Source organism: Diadema setosum, chromosome 18, assembly GCF_964275005.1.
Source record: "Diadema setosum chromosome 18, eeDiaSeto1, whole genome shotgun sequence".
Classification (NCBI taxonomy): Eukaryota; Metazoa; Echinodermata; class Echinoidea; order Diadematoida; family Diadematidae; genus Diadema; species Diadema setosum.
This window is the reverse complement of record NC_092702.1, coordinates 1,787,392-1,805,724: the sequence shown is the minus strand read 5'-3', so window position 1 is coordinate 1,805,724 and position 18,333 is coordinate 1,787,392. Positions and strand designations below refer to the sequence as shown.

Sequence of the window (18,333 nt, the reverse complement as noted above, 5' to 3'; positions counted from 1 at the left end):
TGAGTTTCTGTTTTCAGATTACCATGCAGAATATATTTTTCCCACACTGCCCCTAGAGCAATGTTAATAGATATGGAGAGACAATTTTTTCCCCAGAATTTAGATTTTGTGGGGATGAAATACAAACGCACAGTCACACACTCGTAACAGCTCTTTATACACCCCTTGTCAGCCTGAACAGAAATTTTATTTGCTTGTTGTACAGGAACACCAGTGCGATATGGCATCAGTTACAGAGGATGTAATTATGAGATTGCTACAAACTTACAATAAAGTTAGGTCTTGATACAAAACCAGGCAGTAAAGATGATAATACAGCTTGTGAAACAAAGGTTGAGTTTGTGAATTATTTTTAATAGTCACCCTTAAGGATATATATGATGTGACATAACATTCCTGCCTGAAATGTTTCGGATAGCTGTGGAACAATCAGCAATTGTTAGATGGTCTTGATGATGGGTATTTTCTCCTGTAGTTAAAGTACTTGTACAGACACAGTGACACTTCAGTGGGGCTTGGGAGTTCACCATTTGCTTGTCTTCATGTTCACACCAAGAATGACTTTGTTTTAGTGGGTTTTTTTAAATTATTGCAATCAATTGCATTGAAGTCTCACTATGTATAATGGCAATAAACATTGAAAGCAGTTACCCAGGCAACATGCAGATATTACAACAGCTGATTGGCTGTTGCTATGGTGATAGCCATCAATGTGAATGACTATCATGTTCCTTTCCCAATGGTCCCCACTTCAGCTCTGTTTAAGTCTCTGGACACCAGTTGTAACAATGTTTGAGAAATTTTAAAGAGAAGAAAAAAATCTTTCATCCTTATAATATGGGAAGACAAGCCAAAATCTTTGTATTTCAATCTTTAAATTTTCTGCGAGTATGTGTTGGAAAGAGCTGTAGCATTCTGTCACTTGATTTTTTTTTTCTTGTGCACTTTAAGTCATTTACATTATGAAATAAAATGTGATACAATTTATTTTGCCCTTAAGTTTGACATCAGCTATTTATGGCACATAAGCTGTGTTTTGTTTTCTTAGATGCTAGATGATTTTTTAGTCATCTTCCATCATCTGCTAGCCCATCACCACCTGTTGTTTGGGGTTGGGTGTGAAATATGAGATAGCACAAAGTCTGCAAACAAACCTGAATTGTGACAGGAAGGAAATCAAGAAATAACACATTTATCAGTGCAACATCATTGTTGCTTATAAATGGGGATTTTAAGAGAGTTGTTTTGTTCGTTTAGAAACAAAAAAATGGAACAGGCTCAGTGCATCAGCGATGTAAACTTTGAAGTTGATCAAAGTGCAGAAGGCATTGTATTAGAACATTGTGTGCCTTTCCTTGCCAAATAGTATCTTCACCTGTTAATTTGACTCATATTTTTTCACTGAATCTTTTCTTGGCTGTCTTTCTGTGTATCATATGAGGCAGGGTTATGAAAGAAAGATACATGTATATCAAATCACCCATAAACAAATTAGCAGAGTCTGTTTGTGATAAGCATTCTATTTTGACGTATTGCTTGGAATCCATCCTCAAATGACTTTTTGTTTGTATATCTGAGATTTAGAATGCAATTCTCACGCATCGTGAGATAATCCACGCCAACCTCGTGGCCTTTGTTGCAGGGAACCTACTGAAAAAATGTGAAATAATTGTCCTTATCACTAAAAGCCACTCCGTCGTTTGTGTGTAGTGTTTCAAGACGGAGAATTCTTGTTCATGCCAATCTCAAAAGAGACAAACAGGCATACTTGAGCCTCTACTATATGATTTTGTTTGAAGAAACGAAGGCTGTTCTTGTTCTTAGACACACTATATGACCGTTGGTTTGTGTTGCATGTGCACACTGTACTTGTTTTGCCTCGATTGACAGCAACATGACCCTGAAATCTAACCAGTTTGAAATGCAACTAACAAGCATGTTGCTACGCAAAGTGTGCCCCAAGTGTAAAGGAAGGAGTAATCATAATTAAATTTCTGAAGTTTTACAATAACACACACACAAAATCTACCCCCCCCCCAAAAAAAAAAAAACAATAAATAAATAAAAAAAAAAATAGAAATAAAGAGCATTGAATAGATTGATACAGGGAAGTATAATTAAAAAAAAAAAAATAAAGCAGCTGAAGATATCCTGTTTATTTGTTTGAAGGTGAAATGATCAGGGTTAAACATGAATTTTTGACAAAATTTGTTGCCTTCATCTACATCATCCATAGCATAGAATCTACATATGTCAGCCATGCTTTTAGGTTCTTTTTTTTTTCTTTTTTCTTTTTAGTTTGGACATGTATGCACATTTTTGACAAATCAGAAACTTTGATTTCAAACGAGTGTGAAATATTTCCTTGGCCCTGAGTGGTAAGAATCATCATGTTTTAGTTACATGCTTTCATATCGCAGACCATCTCAACTGAAATAATCTAAGAAGTTGATATCTTACCCTCACATATCAAGTTATGCAATGCCAACGGCTAGGATTGGTCAAATATAAAATGCTAATGGCTTGACTTTGGAAAACATCAACTGTCATTCATATTTCTGTAAATGTTTTGGTCTTAGCTCTTTTACCCTGTTGGCATCATAGTCAGGTAGATATTATTAAACAGGATATTTGCCACTGACTTGTATAAGTATAGAACTTATAATTTCAAAATTATTCCAAAAATTCCCTGTTATAATTTCTGTTTTGAATCCATCTGAGAAGAATCGGCCACCATATGAGGATAAAATGTATACACAACATAATTACCAACCATAGATATTAATTGATTGCAATGAAAATTTTCAGGCGCTGTGGTCTTGTCTTGTTATTTTCTTTCAGTTAGTTGGAAAATTTCATCCAATATTACACTGCTGTTACCTCCAAACCGAAGGTACTTCCAAACCGAAGGTTTAAAACAAAAACACCGGAAATGGCATATTCCTTTAGATACATTGATTACTGATATTTTCACAAAAAGAAAGCAGATTTTGTAGGAAAATGGACTGTCACACAATTTCCCTTTTTCTTTTTTAAGATGGCAAAAAAAAAAAAATCTCTATGCAAAGATACTTGTCAAATGAAAAACACATGCTCTGAGAGGTGAATTTTTTTAAATGAAATTCTTTTTTGATACACATTTTCTAGAAGAGGGTTTTTTGGGGAAAATTGATTGATAAAGCAGAATTTCTGAGTGATTTCACACTCCTTCAGTTGAATAGTGGATAGCATTCTACAATACCTTTCACAGTGTTTGATACAGTTTTTGTATTTTTTATGAATTTTTTAATGATTTTTATTTTATTTTTTTTTTTTTATAATTTTGTGTGTGTGCAGTATAATGTGATGAGAAGATTATTTCTATGCTTGACTCTCCCATAGAGGAATGGTCCAGTCGGGCGGAGTAAGAAACGCAGCAGATCCGGCACCCCGCAGCCGGTGCCCATACCCCCCTGGATCCATGATTCTATTTCAGAGGTGATTATCACTCACTCCGCCCACCGTGTGCTTCCAAGAAGGTCCCGCCCTCTAGACACTCAAGTGGACTTGACTCCTCCCCCATCTCCACCCACCTCACCCCAAGCCCCTCCCCCTCTAACCCAGTGGGTTTCTCACTCACTGCTGGGGCAGAGGGGTGGGGGGATGGCTGGGTAGGCGTGGCCATTGTAGTCACCCCTCTAGCATGATTGGAGAGAAATGGAAAAAATGTGGGAACTTCTGTCAAAGAGGCACAATTGTTTTATGTACAGGAAGAAGAGGGGGACATTTTAAACACGCTTTCCAGAGATTATTTTCTTTTTATGATTTGCAGGATGGATATTGTAGGTTGTACCTTTTCCTTATTTTTTTTTTTTTTTTTAAGTGGGATAGCAAAGCACTCCACAGATCATAAAATTGGGCATCATTGTTATGCTATTCTAGCCCCATTTCAGGAATCAAAAATGCTAGTTAAGAAATAGTCATGTTTATTTAGGTGTGTTTTCATATTCTATGACCATGGTTTTTTATTTGGTCTGTTTTTCAGGATAATACATCACAGGATTTACCAGCGTAGTATCATCAATATATGTTGATTAAAAAAAGTAGACTTGCAAAGACGAAATAAACAAAAACCTTTGCATTATTTATCCTGCTGATCTTAAGTGGTTAGAAACAAATGATGGTTTTTTTTTTTTCAATATAGAATTTTTCATAAATTTTGTTCATAGGAGTTTTGTTTTTGTTGAAAGTTTTAGTCATGCAAAGGTTAGCTCCTTTTTATACCGAAGAGGTATTGATGATGTGAAATGAAAGGCATCATGATACATAGACAGGGAAATTCTTTATATTTGTTATATTTTGTATTGTTTTAGACCAAATTAAAATTTCTGCAGAGAGGATTATTAGTCCACTTGGCTGTCTATGGAGGGAAGGAGTATTAATGTGCTTAGACACACCCATGTAGCAGACTTTTAGCAAACTCTTTTTAACACTCCTGGTGTCATATTATTTCTTTTCTACCATCACATATTGTCTAACCTATCCTGCCGTTAACCTCAGTAACTTTTCTTTCACTTCAACAACAGTTGTGATCTATCTAGAGAGCAGGGGGATTCTACCATTTATGAATAGCTGGAAATCATAATAATGGTCTGTTCAGCTGGAGACAATATATGAACATCAAACACGGGAAATCCATACGAAATGATGGCCTCAATTTTCTTGTCATTAGAAACTTATATGTCCGTTTCCGAAAGTCCTATTTTCTTGAATACACCTGGTATTTAGTGTTTGTCTGAGAGGGGAGAAAAAAAACACAAAAACTACCTGATCCAAAGTGGATATTTTACATGCATGCTCTTTCTTTTTAAGATTAATTTATGTAGAAGTCTGTACCCATACCCATTGTTTGTGTATGACAACACCTTTTGGGGATGCAAATCATTACTGTTAGCCCTAGACAGGGAGAAGCATGCTGATTCAAATTGTCATTGAGAATGTTTATCATCCTAGGTTCTGTCGTAAGTTATAGTTTGCATTGATGAGATGTAGTTTGGCATGTTTCTCTTCTATTCTTTTTTTCCTCCTTTATCTCATGGAAATGAATTCTTTCGAATAACGATGTTGTGTGCATTCGTGGGTATGATATGTCCATACTGTTTCAAACACACTTGATACATATACTGTATGACTTTCTCTTTCCTTTTCTTACCTCTCGTGCGTTGCCATTTAAGTATGAAAGTAGCGGCCATCTTAATATACAGGTACCGTGCAACAGTGGTGCATATAGTTTCAGTTGATTTTCTTTCTTTTTGACATTTATTTTCCACAAATTCTCTCTTGTGAAATCGTGCCAAGCTGCTTGATGAAGATGACAACCAAATTCCAAAGTGGCTTTTGTAAATGAAACAGTGTTAAATGCACTTTTTTAAAGAATGTTTTTCTTTTTCTTTTTCTTTTTTCCTGCAATGCTCTGATATTTCACAACTGTTCAGTAGCTCTTCCTATTATTATTTCTCTGGGGGAAATTTTTTACCAAATTATTCACTGTTAATCTCCATTTTAATAGTTTTTACCCCATTAATTCACCTTCACTGTACGTTTCTTGTGTATGTTTTTTTTTTTTTTCTGCTTGTCTTTCTTGATTTGTTTTATATTTTTCACTGTATTTTGTGAACCTCAGTGGTTGTTTTATCTCTTACTATGTGTAAAGTTTGCTGTCGCTCATATTGTGTTCTTTGAATGTTGGCACAAGACTGGACTGGGACAAGCACGAAAACACATAGCTGGGACCATAGTGTTGTAACTGCACTGCATGTTTAACTGTTTGGCACTCACTCTTTCAAATTCAGTTTTGTGAAATCTGGATGTGCTCAGTTCCCTTTTGTCCTCACTGTTTTTTTGATGTCAAGCACAGGCACTCTCTGGTATTGTTGTTGGTGAAGTTTGATTTGTTGCTAGATTTCTCCTTTTTGCCTTTCATTTGGTCAGAAATAGAACAAAATGGCAAACAGCTATGCCAAGAATATCCCTGCTCTCTAGTGTTTGGTACAACTTGTGGAAGCACTCTCACTCTCTCTCTTAGAATCACACAATTACAGACAAAAGGTAGCAAGATATGGTTAGGAAGAGGTACCTTTTTACTTGATTTCCAGTTTTGCAGGTGGGTAGGGATGGATCACACAAAACTTTCTTTTCTTTTTAAACTCTTTTTTTTTTCTCAGTCAGTATATTAAAGTGCATGCGTGAATGGTTTGTAACAGTGCCGTATCTGTGTTTACTCAGACAGAACTTTGGAAATGTATGCCTGTACATGCACACAAGCATAGTTTAATTCAGAGACATGAAAAAAAGTAAAAAATGTGACACAGAATACCAATATACAAATCAATGGCACATAGTGAGGATAGGATGTGTTTTAAGTTGAAGTGATAAGTCTGATAGAAGTATAATAATGTTTCTGTGCAGTTTTCTTGCTTTCAAACTTTCTCTTTGATACACTGTTATGCACATCATCACAAACTTTCTTGTCTATATATGGGACCATGCACCAATCAATCGTCTTGTCTGCTATTCTCATCTTTTGGAAAGCGCCCTCTACGGTGATTTGTCTCCAGTCTCAAAGGTTTTTTTCTGCCCTAGTACTTCCTTTCAATTCATATTTTAGCTGAAATTTGAAAATCTGTCATCTTTGTGGAGATTTGATATATCACCACTAATTAGTCACACTGCTCTGGTGTCTCGGCGCACACATTCTTTTGTTCATGCATAGAAATTAATTTGGTGATTTTCTGTGACACTGATGTATAGCTGTGGTTTGACAGATCTGACCACCTTTTCGAACATAACCTCTGTTTCCATGGTTACAGCCTATTAACACTTACCTAGTCTACAGCTGTTCTCGATAGTATCATCTATAACTGAAAATAGTTCATGATTTACAAGTACAGATAACAATGTCATGTATCATCTAACTTCACATGTAACTAAAAGAATTTGCCAACCAATAATAAATGTTGAATATCATCATTCATTGACATTTTTTAACCATTTGTCTTTTTCCATTTTAATTGTGATAATGATTACATGCTTAAATGAATGTACAAAAAACAACAGTTTAATCTACTTGCATAAAATCCTTGATAGAAAAGTAATTCTTTGAAACCATTCATAATGTTAACATCCTTAATTGAGCAACTTCTAAAGAACAAAATTGATTTAGTTGTTATCCTTATAGTTGCATTCTGACTAGTTCTTCTTTCAGGAAATTTTGATATTTTTGATGAACGCAAGAGTTTGCAAATGTTGTACACCACATTCTATTTACAGTATCTTGCTGTCGAATCATTCTGTCATGGGGTTGTGTGAGGGGTGGAGCTTGCATGAAAGTTAGTCTTGACCAGTGCTTATTTCCTGCCATAATTGCAACAGCGGCAGCTGATGTGTACTTGATACGTTCTGCACCGATTACCTCGCTGCTTCTTGCATTGAAAGCGGACATGCTTCTCTGTAAATCTGCATAGGATTTGGGGTCTCTCATTTTTTTTTTTCTTTTTCATTAATGCCCTGTTCACACTCTGCCTCTTTCTCAGGACGCATTTTGTAAAGTGGAATGTAGCTTTCAGTATTTACCCAATGAAAGGATCCATTTGACTATGGGACTGGCTGTGATTGAGGGCAGTACATGGGGATAATCTTGAATGGGATAGTGTGCAATTAAGGTGTGAATACAAGAATGAATTCAGTCCCCCCCCCCCCCCCCCCAAAAAAAAAAAGGGGGGGGGAAGAAAAACCGTCTTCTTGCATTGAAGACGGAAAACGTTGCTGTGAAATTGGCAGTGTCATTTGTATTGTGGAATTGCTACTTGAAAAACGTATTTCATCTATGAAGGCATTTTTAAATCTGTACAATGCAGCCACAAGGATGGATGTGGTGGCCATTTTTTTTTGTCAAAAATTCTTTGCAAATTGTATCCTTTTACAAAGATAGTATTGTAGTTATGATCCCAGAATGAAATATCATAATGATATTAACTTTATATCTGTGAAGAAAACATAAAAAACAAAACAAGTCTACCAGAGTAGTCCGAGTTTATTTGAGTGGCTTTGTGTGGGAAAAACAATTGGTTTAAAGGGATGGGTTTGTTGTGAGCCAGGGTTATTTGGGGCACTGTTCATCATTGCTACTGTATCTACTGTTTTTCCTGATGTGTGACTTTGTTTGGCTTAACTGCACCAATGGACTATGTGCACTGACGTCGCCATGTGTCGTACAGCACTTTTTCACCAGACTTCGTTTTATTATGATCGTGGGCAATTCTTCAACTTGCATTTAATGTTGCTGTGTTCAAGTGCGTGTGTTTTTTTTTTTTTTTTTTTTTTTTTTAAATCAATTTTGATTGCTCTGTAATGTTTTGAAGTCAGCGCTGAGTGATACAATGCGTGGTAGGCAAAGTCCTCCGGCATGTTAGCAATGTTTGCTGTAGGTTTGTGCTTTTCTTGGAATGGCAAAAGTGCTGAGAAATTCCCGACTTTTATTCAAATTGATACAATTCTTCACTCGAGGTGTCTTTATTGCAACTGATCAACAAATTGCCCTACATCGGTGTAGGGCAGTTTGTCAGTCAGTTGCAATGAAATTCTCGACTTGCGTACATGTCGTGTCACCGATAGTTTCTTAGAATGATGAATCGTTAATTGATTCATCAAAATGAAATTTTTGCATCGGTGACATGGCCAATTATAACGCAATGGAGCTATGCAAAGTTATACTCGTTAGAGTTTATTGTGCAATATATTAAATTTGACTATCCTTGATGTTTCATGTCACACAGGGATAATACATTTCGGTGTCTGGTTGGGGGGGGGGGATCTGACACAGATGAACCCCACCCCATTAAAATCTCTCACTCTTCTATACCAGACATATATATCCGTATCAGTTAATTTCATTATTCATATTAATATTGAAAATTGAGACCAGGATGACACTAACCCATGGTCAGATATGTAAATGGTGGTGTATTTTACAATGAAAGAATTAAATGCCATTTTCTTTTAATACTTTTATTATATTCCATCATCTAAACTTAACTAGCCACAGTTAACCATTCACAACCGCGCTAAAAGCAGTGAGTTACATAAATCATAGTCATGATATTTGTATACCCCATACCAGGATGTTAATGACATGTAAAGAACCATACTCTAACATCATATTCCATCTGTTCCAAGTATCATATAGATGGGATGCATTGTGGTTGCCATGGTTACTGTTTCCTTGCAATGGTCCCTGGCATGAGATTCATTTCTCTTGTCAATGAAGATAACACCTAGCTAAGGCTTCTATACCACAGATGGCTGCTGCTAGGATCACAGAAGTTTTGGTGATGAAGAGTGTGGAACCAGTATCCATGGCAACTGCATCCCACTAGTGGCACCCTAGACCACCATCTATTGGGTCATCACTCTCCAATCGTCTCTCATCCACGCTGTAACACCCAGTATGCATACAAAAGTTATATTAGCAGTTTATATAATGGACCAGAGCTACATATGGTATGACCTTTAATATTCAAGATGGTTCAATTTCCTCTGGGATTTCTTGCCAGCTGCAAAAGGCAAAATATATTTTTTCTGTTTTTTTCTTATATGATATGTTTCTAGATGTAAAAAAGAAAAGTTTGCAATGTTTGACCTTTTCATGTTATGACTGTTGGGTTTATGAAGTGTTATGAATATTCACCGTGACACACACATATGCACATTTTCTGTCAAATTCACCCGACATCATCACTTCTGCATTATATCAATACTAGTATATAGATGTAGCATGTATGAATTATATTGTAAGGATTGCACACACACGTGATTTCACTACGGACACATTCACGTAACCACTTTTATTCTTTTCTTGTCTTTTTATTATTTTTTTAATTGCTGTAGACTTAGATGTCAGGAATTTTCTGGAAGTTTTTTTACCTGCTCCAAAATGTCTGCATTCTCACCTTTAAATTCCTTTAAATGTTGGCCAAATCCATGTGCATTAATCACTAGATACATGACTTTCTAAACCTATTTTACAGTCAGGGATGTCCTTTATTTGTATTTATTGGTAAGTCAGTAGATTTGTTTCCTGACAATAGCTCTTGTCGGGAGACACTTGTAGATACATGTACATACAAACAGGTACGCACTCGCACACAGACAGAGGTGTGCACAAAAACTTTTTTTTTTGTGGTGAAAATACATGAAAGGTAATTTACATAGCTTACAAGAGGCAATGCAGATATACTAGAATCATATGTCAATTAGGATATGTTATATGATGCAGAATGTAACATTTTTTGGTAATCATTGTACATATGCTAAGGTGTATTAGGTTGGGAAACCCTGAGGAACATCAATGTTTCACTCACAATACATGTGTTGTTAGAACTGACAGGTTTGAATTATTTAACATTAGATCACTTGAAGATTCAAGTATGATCAAGATTTGTAAATTAATTAATAAATTTGGGCATCTGTTTGCTCTGATTCAAATAAGTGAAAATTTATCACCTGTTTCAGCTCAGAAAATTTTTTCCAATTTAACCCATTGAGAACGAGTCCAGTGTATACTCGGGCAGGTGTCTATGGGAAATGTATGTTGTAGCAAAATCAAACAGTCCTCAGCGGGTTAACCACTTGAGGACGGACTGATTTTGCTCTAACACGCATTTCCCATAGACACCTGCCCAAGTACATGTATTCCAGGACTCGTCTTCAACGGGTTAATAAACTATAATCCTTTTTCCTGAAATGTGGCAGCTTTTTTGGTACATTACTAACAGTGGTGCAAACAGAATCTCTGTAAAAAGAATGCTAACTGAAAAAAGACATAAAATCATTTGTTACTGAATGTAGTAAAACTTTGTTCCACAGTTTAATTAAATTCAGCTCCTAATACAATTACACTGTATGCTTGGTAAGCATCAATTCTTCCAAGCCATCTTGCCAAGCCTACTTTCTTTCTTGAGTTTTGTTCTGTGCAGACATATAGAGAGGTGAGTGTCAAATGGTCTGTCAGAACCTGGTCAGTTCATAAAGTCGTATGAGTAACAGATTGACTTTACCCTGCATGTAAAGTAAAGGGCATTTTTACTGGAGCTGGTTAAAGACAAATGTGCAAGAAACGACCACTGCAGTAAAACAGTCAAGAGATATTCAAAGCATTAGGATGTTTGTATCACAAAAAAGAAGTTGACATACCTACAACTCCCTTCAAGAATTTTAACCACTGACTAGCTCTGCAAACAAGCAATATATTTGCTGGAATACTCTTTTGTATCAGCCTTGGTTATAGCCTGCAGGGTAGCAGGCTGCGCTTATACCTGTATTTCATATTTTTGGCATTTACAGCAATTATGTAAGTTAAACGGGCATTATCAATCAACAAAAGGTGGCCTTTACATGCAGGTTTTCACATTGACAGATGCTCATTTGCTCAGTAAGAAACTGAAGGTACGTACTGTTGTGAGAACATCAGGTAGGAAGTTGATAATGAGATTTCTGAGTATTAATTTCAGTTACTTGCAATTTATTCCCTTCACCTCTGTCCCCCCTCCCCCACCTTCCTCCCTCACATTTGTTCCCCCTCCTCCAGGACGTGATGGTTGTGGGTGAGCCGTCCCTCATGGGAGGCGAGTTCGGCGATGAGGACGAACGGCTCATCACGCGGCTGGAGAACACGCAGTGCGACACCAACAATGGTATGGACAACGAGGAGGACTTCGCGGCCGGAGGGGACGCGGCTGGAGCGGGCCAGGGGCCGGGGGGCCCCAAATCGGCCACCTCGTCGTCCGGCCCCGGTCAGGCCTCCTGGAATTCCACCGATACCAAGCCACCACCCGGCACTAATCCCTCACAAGACGACAAGCAAGTGGCAGCGTCACAGAACTAGCAAACTCTCCTTGGGGAGATAAAAATAGTACATCATTTAAAGATTATGATAAAAAAAGTTTTTCAACTCCATCTTAGAATTATGCTGTCCAACAATCTTTATCTATCTCTTACTTTCTTCTTCTCCTCTCCATGTGTATTTCTTTCTGATTGCATTTCTCTCTTCTCTCACTTTCTTTCTGATTGAGTTAAGACTCTCCATTTTGGAGGGAAGATTTTGATGGCCACATTTTGTACTGTGTATAAGTTCTTGTATATATATGGGACTATGGACACAGCACTGGTGTTCATGATAATCTCCTCTTTCTGTGGCGTGTATTCTCACCTCTCTGAGATGTTATTTTGTCATTTGTGGTGCATGCATCTTCGGTTTCCTTTCACTTAGACTTTGTTTCCAACCCTAGGATTGGGCATTTTTTTGGATTGTGCTGAGAAATGCCCAGGTCCTTGTGGTCTGTGTGAACGTGATTTGTTAAAAGCCTTTCAGAAACTATCCTAACGGTTACGTAGATTTATGATTTGATTGAGTGCACCAACTGTTTTGTAATCCTTTGTGCTACAGCGAGCTTGGTACACCTGTGATGCAGTGAAATGCAAGAAAACTGAATAATTTGAAACTCTCTTAGTCATATTATGATATGTCATGAACGCCACTGCTGTATCCATTTATTGTTTGATAGCCTGTACATTGTACATATGACATAATGGAGTTTTTTTTTTTTTTTGGTGACACAAACTGTATTTTGACACCTTTTGGTTGGTCAAATGTATCAATATACTTTTTTTCTGTTTTTTTTTTCTGTCACTTTTTTTTTTCAGTTGAAAGTGTAATTTTAATATAGATAAAAAGAGATGAACCTTGTCAGATATTGTTACTGTTGATAGCTATGTGTGAAAAAAAAAGGTTTATTCACAAAAAAAAAAAAAAAATATGCTGTGTAGAAATATTTGTGTCCATACTTACATTCTTTGCGCTAACCACCACATACTTGTGTAAGTTTGTTTTTCACAATCAGGTGATCTATTCATTTCTTGAATGCATCTTGGTTTTCATCATTAGTTAAAAAATGCTTGTGGCAGCAACTTTGTAGAAACAGTCGTTGATCGAGTGGTAACTGACAGATTAGAGATAGGCGAGGACACATGGAAATTGCCACAGTGACTAAGCTTGACCATTTTACCTAATATCTCTGACCAAGAAAATTGTGCCAGATCGCAGTGTTAGACGCAGAAGGGAGCTATAGCTCTGTACCCAGTCAATGGCATGAACATTCTTCTTCCTCGTACTCAACAATGCCATTAACATTTCTTCGCGATCAGAATTTAAATGTTGAGTTAGGGTACCTGAGTGAACTACAGCATTTTTCTTTCAGCCAGCTGATGGTTGGTTTTCCATTTGCTGTGAAGAAATCTCTTTGTCATTTTTTAGGGCAGACATTTTTATTTCCAGTAATGCAGGAAGTTGTGATATTTCAGTGATCATTCCTGAATCTGGTAGGAGAGAGATTCTGTGAAGTCGGAGTACTCTGGGAAACCTCCTGGAATATTGTGAATGTTTGCTTTTCTTTCAATATCACATGGAAGGAAGCATTACAATACATAGACCTATATATAGGTCAGAAATAGGTCAGACATGGACATGGCTTAAGGACAGAACTTTTGACAATCAAATTGCTTGCATGAAAAATGATGATTTCTAGGCCCACATACTGGTACTCATGTCTGTGTTGCGCTAATGTCATGTGAATGTTTTTAGAGAGTATGTCAAGACCAGAAGAAAAGTCACAAATTTCAGCTGTTTTGTAACAGAATTCAACTACCGGAATTATCCGTAAGTTATTATTTTTTTTTTTTTGCCAAAAACAATAACATTGGGTTTGTATTTGTTTTTGACATTTTAATTTGATTGTGTGAATGACTTTCGTTCATGACTGATTACTCTAGACTGACTTGAATATGTTATTTTTTTAATCATTATTATTTCATTTTCATTTTCATTATTTTTTTTAGGGGGGAGTTTAAGCCTGGTAAAGAAAAGTTAAGATAGACATTTGGACTAGTGAATGATGATACTGTAATCGTGTATCATCGATTGGGCACTGATCAAGAAAACATGGGTTTTTTTTGTTTTTGTTTTTGTTTTGTTTGTTTGGGTTTTTTTTTTTTTTTTTTTTTGCTATATAATGGTCGAATTTTCATACGTAGATATAGGGAGCATGAGATTGTTTTCTCTGGAATTCTGTCTGTTGCATGATTTTTTTTTAAACAAACTCTCGTCACCATGACCAATGGATTCGCTTTTATGCATCACCATTCTTGGGTTGTCTAGTTTCTTAGATCAGATAGCAAATTTACATTCATGTCACAAATATGGTGAGAATAGATGACCCATTTTCTCATTTTTGCATCAGAAATGTCACCTTGATTTTGATGAGGATCTCAAGGAAGCAAACAGGAAAAGATAGATTGCATGTTCGTATCAGAGAGGAAATGCGTAAGTGTCTATTTGCAAAATCTTACCCTTCTAATTACCATTTTCTTGTCATTAGTGGTTTATATTTCCTTCTTGCACTATGCCTCTGTTTCCTCTCTGAGTAATAGGGACAGAAACATAAGGACCCAAATTCACGAAGGTGATTTAAATTTAAACCATGGTTTATGTAAATTTCTTCTGCGTAAATACGATTGACAGATTCCGTACGCCAACAGACGTCCAGTAAAAAATGCACGTTGATATGTACATGCCAAAAGTACGCCTCTATCACCCTTATTTTAGACCATGGTCTAAATTTGTACCGTGATCTAAAGTTTAAACCATCTTCATGAATTTGGGCCTAGGAGTTCTGGATCTTTTTATAGCTTTTTCAGCAGGTTTTAATAAAGTTAAGAGTGATTAACTCTCTCTCTCTCTCTCTCTCTCTCTCTCTCTCTCTCTCTCTGGGTATCTCCTTCTCTCTCTACCTATTTCTTATTCTCTCTATATGTATCAATATATCTTTCTCTACCTCTGTATGGCTATACTTGCAGTTAGATGTAAATCACCTGATAGTGCTTCATTCTAGTCACAGCTGATGGCAAAAATCTCTTTTTTATTTTTATTTTCTTAGGGGGGGTCTTAAGCTGAAAGAGTCAAAGATATCAAACAGCAAGGCTGTAAGAAAAGAAACATATTACTGACCACAGACAGGACAGGACAAATTTGTGTGCTCGTAGAAAGTCGTCTTGTTCTCTCTTGAGAAGAATTATGCTCAGTGTGTGGTCTTATAAGTGTCCAAAAAAAAAAAGAGTTCTGTCAATAGAGGGCAGCATTCAAAGTATTGTGCTGTGTGTATATCACATGGAGTTCATTTTGTTCACTCTTACCTACGATACCAGCATTAGTTTCTTCACCTTCAACTGTGCTTTATTCACTTTATTTCTTCTGTTAGTCCTGATTTGGGTGGTTTCAGATATTTATTGTTACTCAAATTGTTGTATTGTAAATATCTATTATGTGTGAGTTTCAGTGTTTAGGTATACCTGATGTTTGCGTCTTGTGCATTTTATGTTACAATGGTGTACTTCCGATGCGTTCGTTGCGTAGCGATTTATATTTTGTTTAGTGTAGGTGAAAGCAGAGTGCTTTTTAGATGTCCAAAAATCCAAGGTGTAAAAGACAATGACGATGACACAAGGACTGTGATACAAGGACAGACTCTAATGCCTGTATAGAGTTTGATGACATGTCCATATTTTTGGAGACTATGATGTTCAGATATATATCTCGCAGGATGTCCATGTTTTTTTTTTTCGACAAACGACAAAATGATGACACAATGGTGGAACAGTTGTGAGAGTTGCTGCTGCTGCCACATATGATCAATCTTCTGTCAGATTCCGAGTTTTTACAAAATCTCTCCCAGGTGTGCGAGCTCTAAAACATTCCACAAATTGTAATCTTTATTTAGCTCAGCATTTGCCATCATTAAAGGAAAAAAAAAAAAAAGAGAGAGAGAAAAAAAGAAATAGACAGGTCACTCCTGTTTCAGTGAAGTCTTAGGGACTGGTGCTTTTGTATCACTATTTTGACATTTCATAGGAACCGTGTTTGTTGGTGCTGAGTATCCTGTGTTGAAGTTAGGACTGAAATATCTTCACAAAACATGGTTACCTGTTGTATTCTCTCAATTCTTTTCCTAATCGCATTGCGTGTAACTTGGATTGGCTTCACAATTATCATTTTGCCAAGATACCGGTCCAGGGAACCTCATGAGTTGCAGAATGACACTTTGTTGAGCAACCAACGTTATCACAAAATGTAAAGACAAGTTGCCTCAAAAGGAATGATGGTGTTATCACTATGCTTCATGGCCTGAAGGGAGCAAGATTTGTTCAAAAACACAAAATGAAATTGCCAAGAGATGGACCTCATAGTGGTTCATTTTGCTTTAGATGTTTATCAATACACAATTACATTTATTTTTTTTTTTTGGCTCAGGTTGAGGAGAGAAGAAGCCTTGATGTAGACTAAGGTATCTGACAGGAGGCAGCAGATCCTCTCTGGGAGGCAGAGATGTTGATGGGGTTGCCGGGGACAACGGATGATCATGTCTGAAAGGGAGTAGCCCTCAACTGCAAGCCATCAAAGGAAAAAAAAAAAAAAAAAAAAACATTCTAAAAACAGATCTATGGTGTCAATGCGGATTATGGCAATTTTTCATCAAAAGCATTCAAAAAGTTAGCAGGGGAAGTGGATGTGTATCTTTGATTTCTGTACAGTGTCTGTGATTGCTTAACCCTTTATGTGCAAGGGACTTTAGACAGTGTGTACAATGCTATGGGGTTTTCTCTGCCAATCAACACTCAAAATACACAAAGGGTTAAGGGTCATCACCACGTGCTACAAGATGCTAGATTGCAATTCATCGGCGAGTGCTACAGAAAGCTTGTAGATTGAGTAAAATGACTTTAGTGTCACATTATCTGGCATTTTAAGCCGAGTTGAACCTATTTTCTCCTTGAAGTCTCTCCAGTGATACGTGTATGACTGCAGTTGAGGGATTCTGCCTTTAACATGCTTCAGGGAAAGTGTACAAAAGTTGGAAAGGATTCCATCATAGAGAAGAGCTAATGAGGCCCCCCCATATCTAGACAGAAAGATCTGTCTGTCCGGAGGAGTCTTTTATATTTTTTGACATTATTGCTCTCCTCCGTGTATAAGGAGGGGATCCGTGAAGCCAGACGCAGTCTCCGTGAAGCCAGACGCAGTCTCCGTGAAGCCAGACGCAGTCTCCGTGGAACATATCCCCGACGACCAGATACAGACCGATCTTTCGGTCAACCCCACATCATACCTGCATCCATAAAACACAAACATGTGACATCCCACAAATGACTTAATAAGGGATTAACAATCAAGTGTGAAATGGTGTATGAGAGATTTATGGATATGTTGTTGTTTTTGTTTTCTCTCAGCTTTTCATCTCTGGATTCTATTGCACATATTTGTGTACATACATATGACGTCAGAAAAGCTTTTTTTGAGTGTGTATAGACAGAGTTTGAAAAGTCGAGTGTGAAGAGGGGGAAGGTGGTAGTGTCCTCTCTTTACCGTTGTGTTTAATCTCTGCTGCAGTGTACAAGAAAAGGGAGTTGATCTCAGTATTTCATATCAATAATAAATTTGGACTTGAAAATCCACAAAGAGTGCAGATGTATACTCTTTTGTCTGTGTGAGATAGTTACTGTATACGCTGTTATTTTTGCATACAGATATTTTTTGCGAATGAGGTCATGGACATTTTTGCGAGATGTATTCGCGAATTGACGCAGAGGCCTTCATAAGTGCACTATGACCTTAGCACATGGTGACATTTTCGTGTGCTGTTAAATTTGAGGTCCAACTGTGATTCGCGAAATTCTCGAAAATTAAACCCTCGCTAAAATATCAGTTTATACAGTTTAGTAACACAAAACACTTGTTGTGTTTACCTCTTGCTGCCAGAATGAGAAATAAGGACAGATAATTGCTGTATAGCAGTGGCCATCATGAAATAGCAGACTGCGAACTTTATTTAAAAAGGATGGACAAATGTTATGTCTGCTTGACTGTAGAAGATAAAAAGGATTGGACTTCAGGTACCATTTTATACCTGTACAGCTTGTAGGACACTGGATTTACATGTTGACTTCATGTCTCCAAGATGAGTTCATGCCCTGCAGTTCAAACATGTCACATCGGTTCAAAGTAATGGAGTACTGCATTCATTTACCTCACCAGCTTGATCTTGTTTGCAACATCAAAATGTAATCACAATTGCACCGTGTAAACAGAAGAACATGTACACAAACATCAATATTTATATGTCTCTCTTTCTCTCTATCAATATATGCATTTATATTCCACATACTAAGAATCTTGCTATAGGATTGGTC

At 36.9% G+C, this 18,333-nt stretch overlaps 1 protein-coding gene across 1 annotated transcript in view; it reads left to right on the top strand.

Moving 5' to 3' along the window:
• Window positions 1-12,633, top strand: part of LOC140241548 (LIM domain-binding protein 2-like) — a 103,456-nt gene extending 90,823 nt beyond the window's left edge. The window contains exons 10-11 of the mRNA XM_072321284.1: window positions 3,382-3,477; window positions 11,624-12,633. Of these exons, the coding sequence (XP_072177385.1) occupies window positions 3,382-3,477; window positions 11,624-11,920 (393 nt within the window). The 3' untranslated portion in view covers window positions 11,921-12,633. The remainder of the gene's footprint in view (window positions 1-3,381; window positions 3,478-11,623) is intronic.
• The last annotated feature ends 5,700 nt before the right edge of the window (window positions 12,634-18,333 follow it).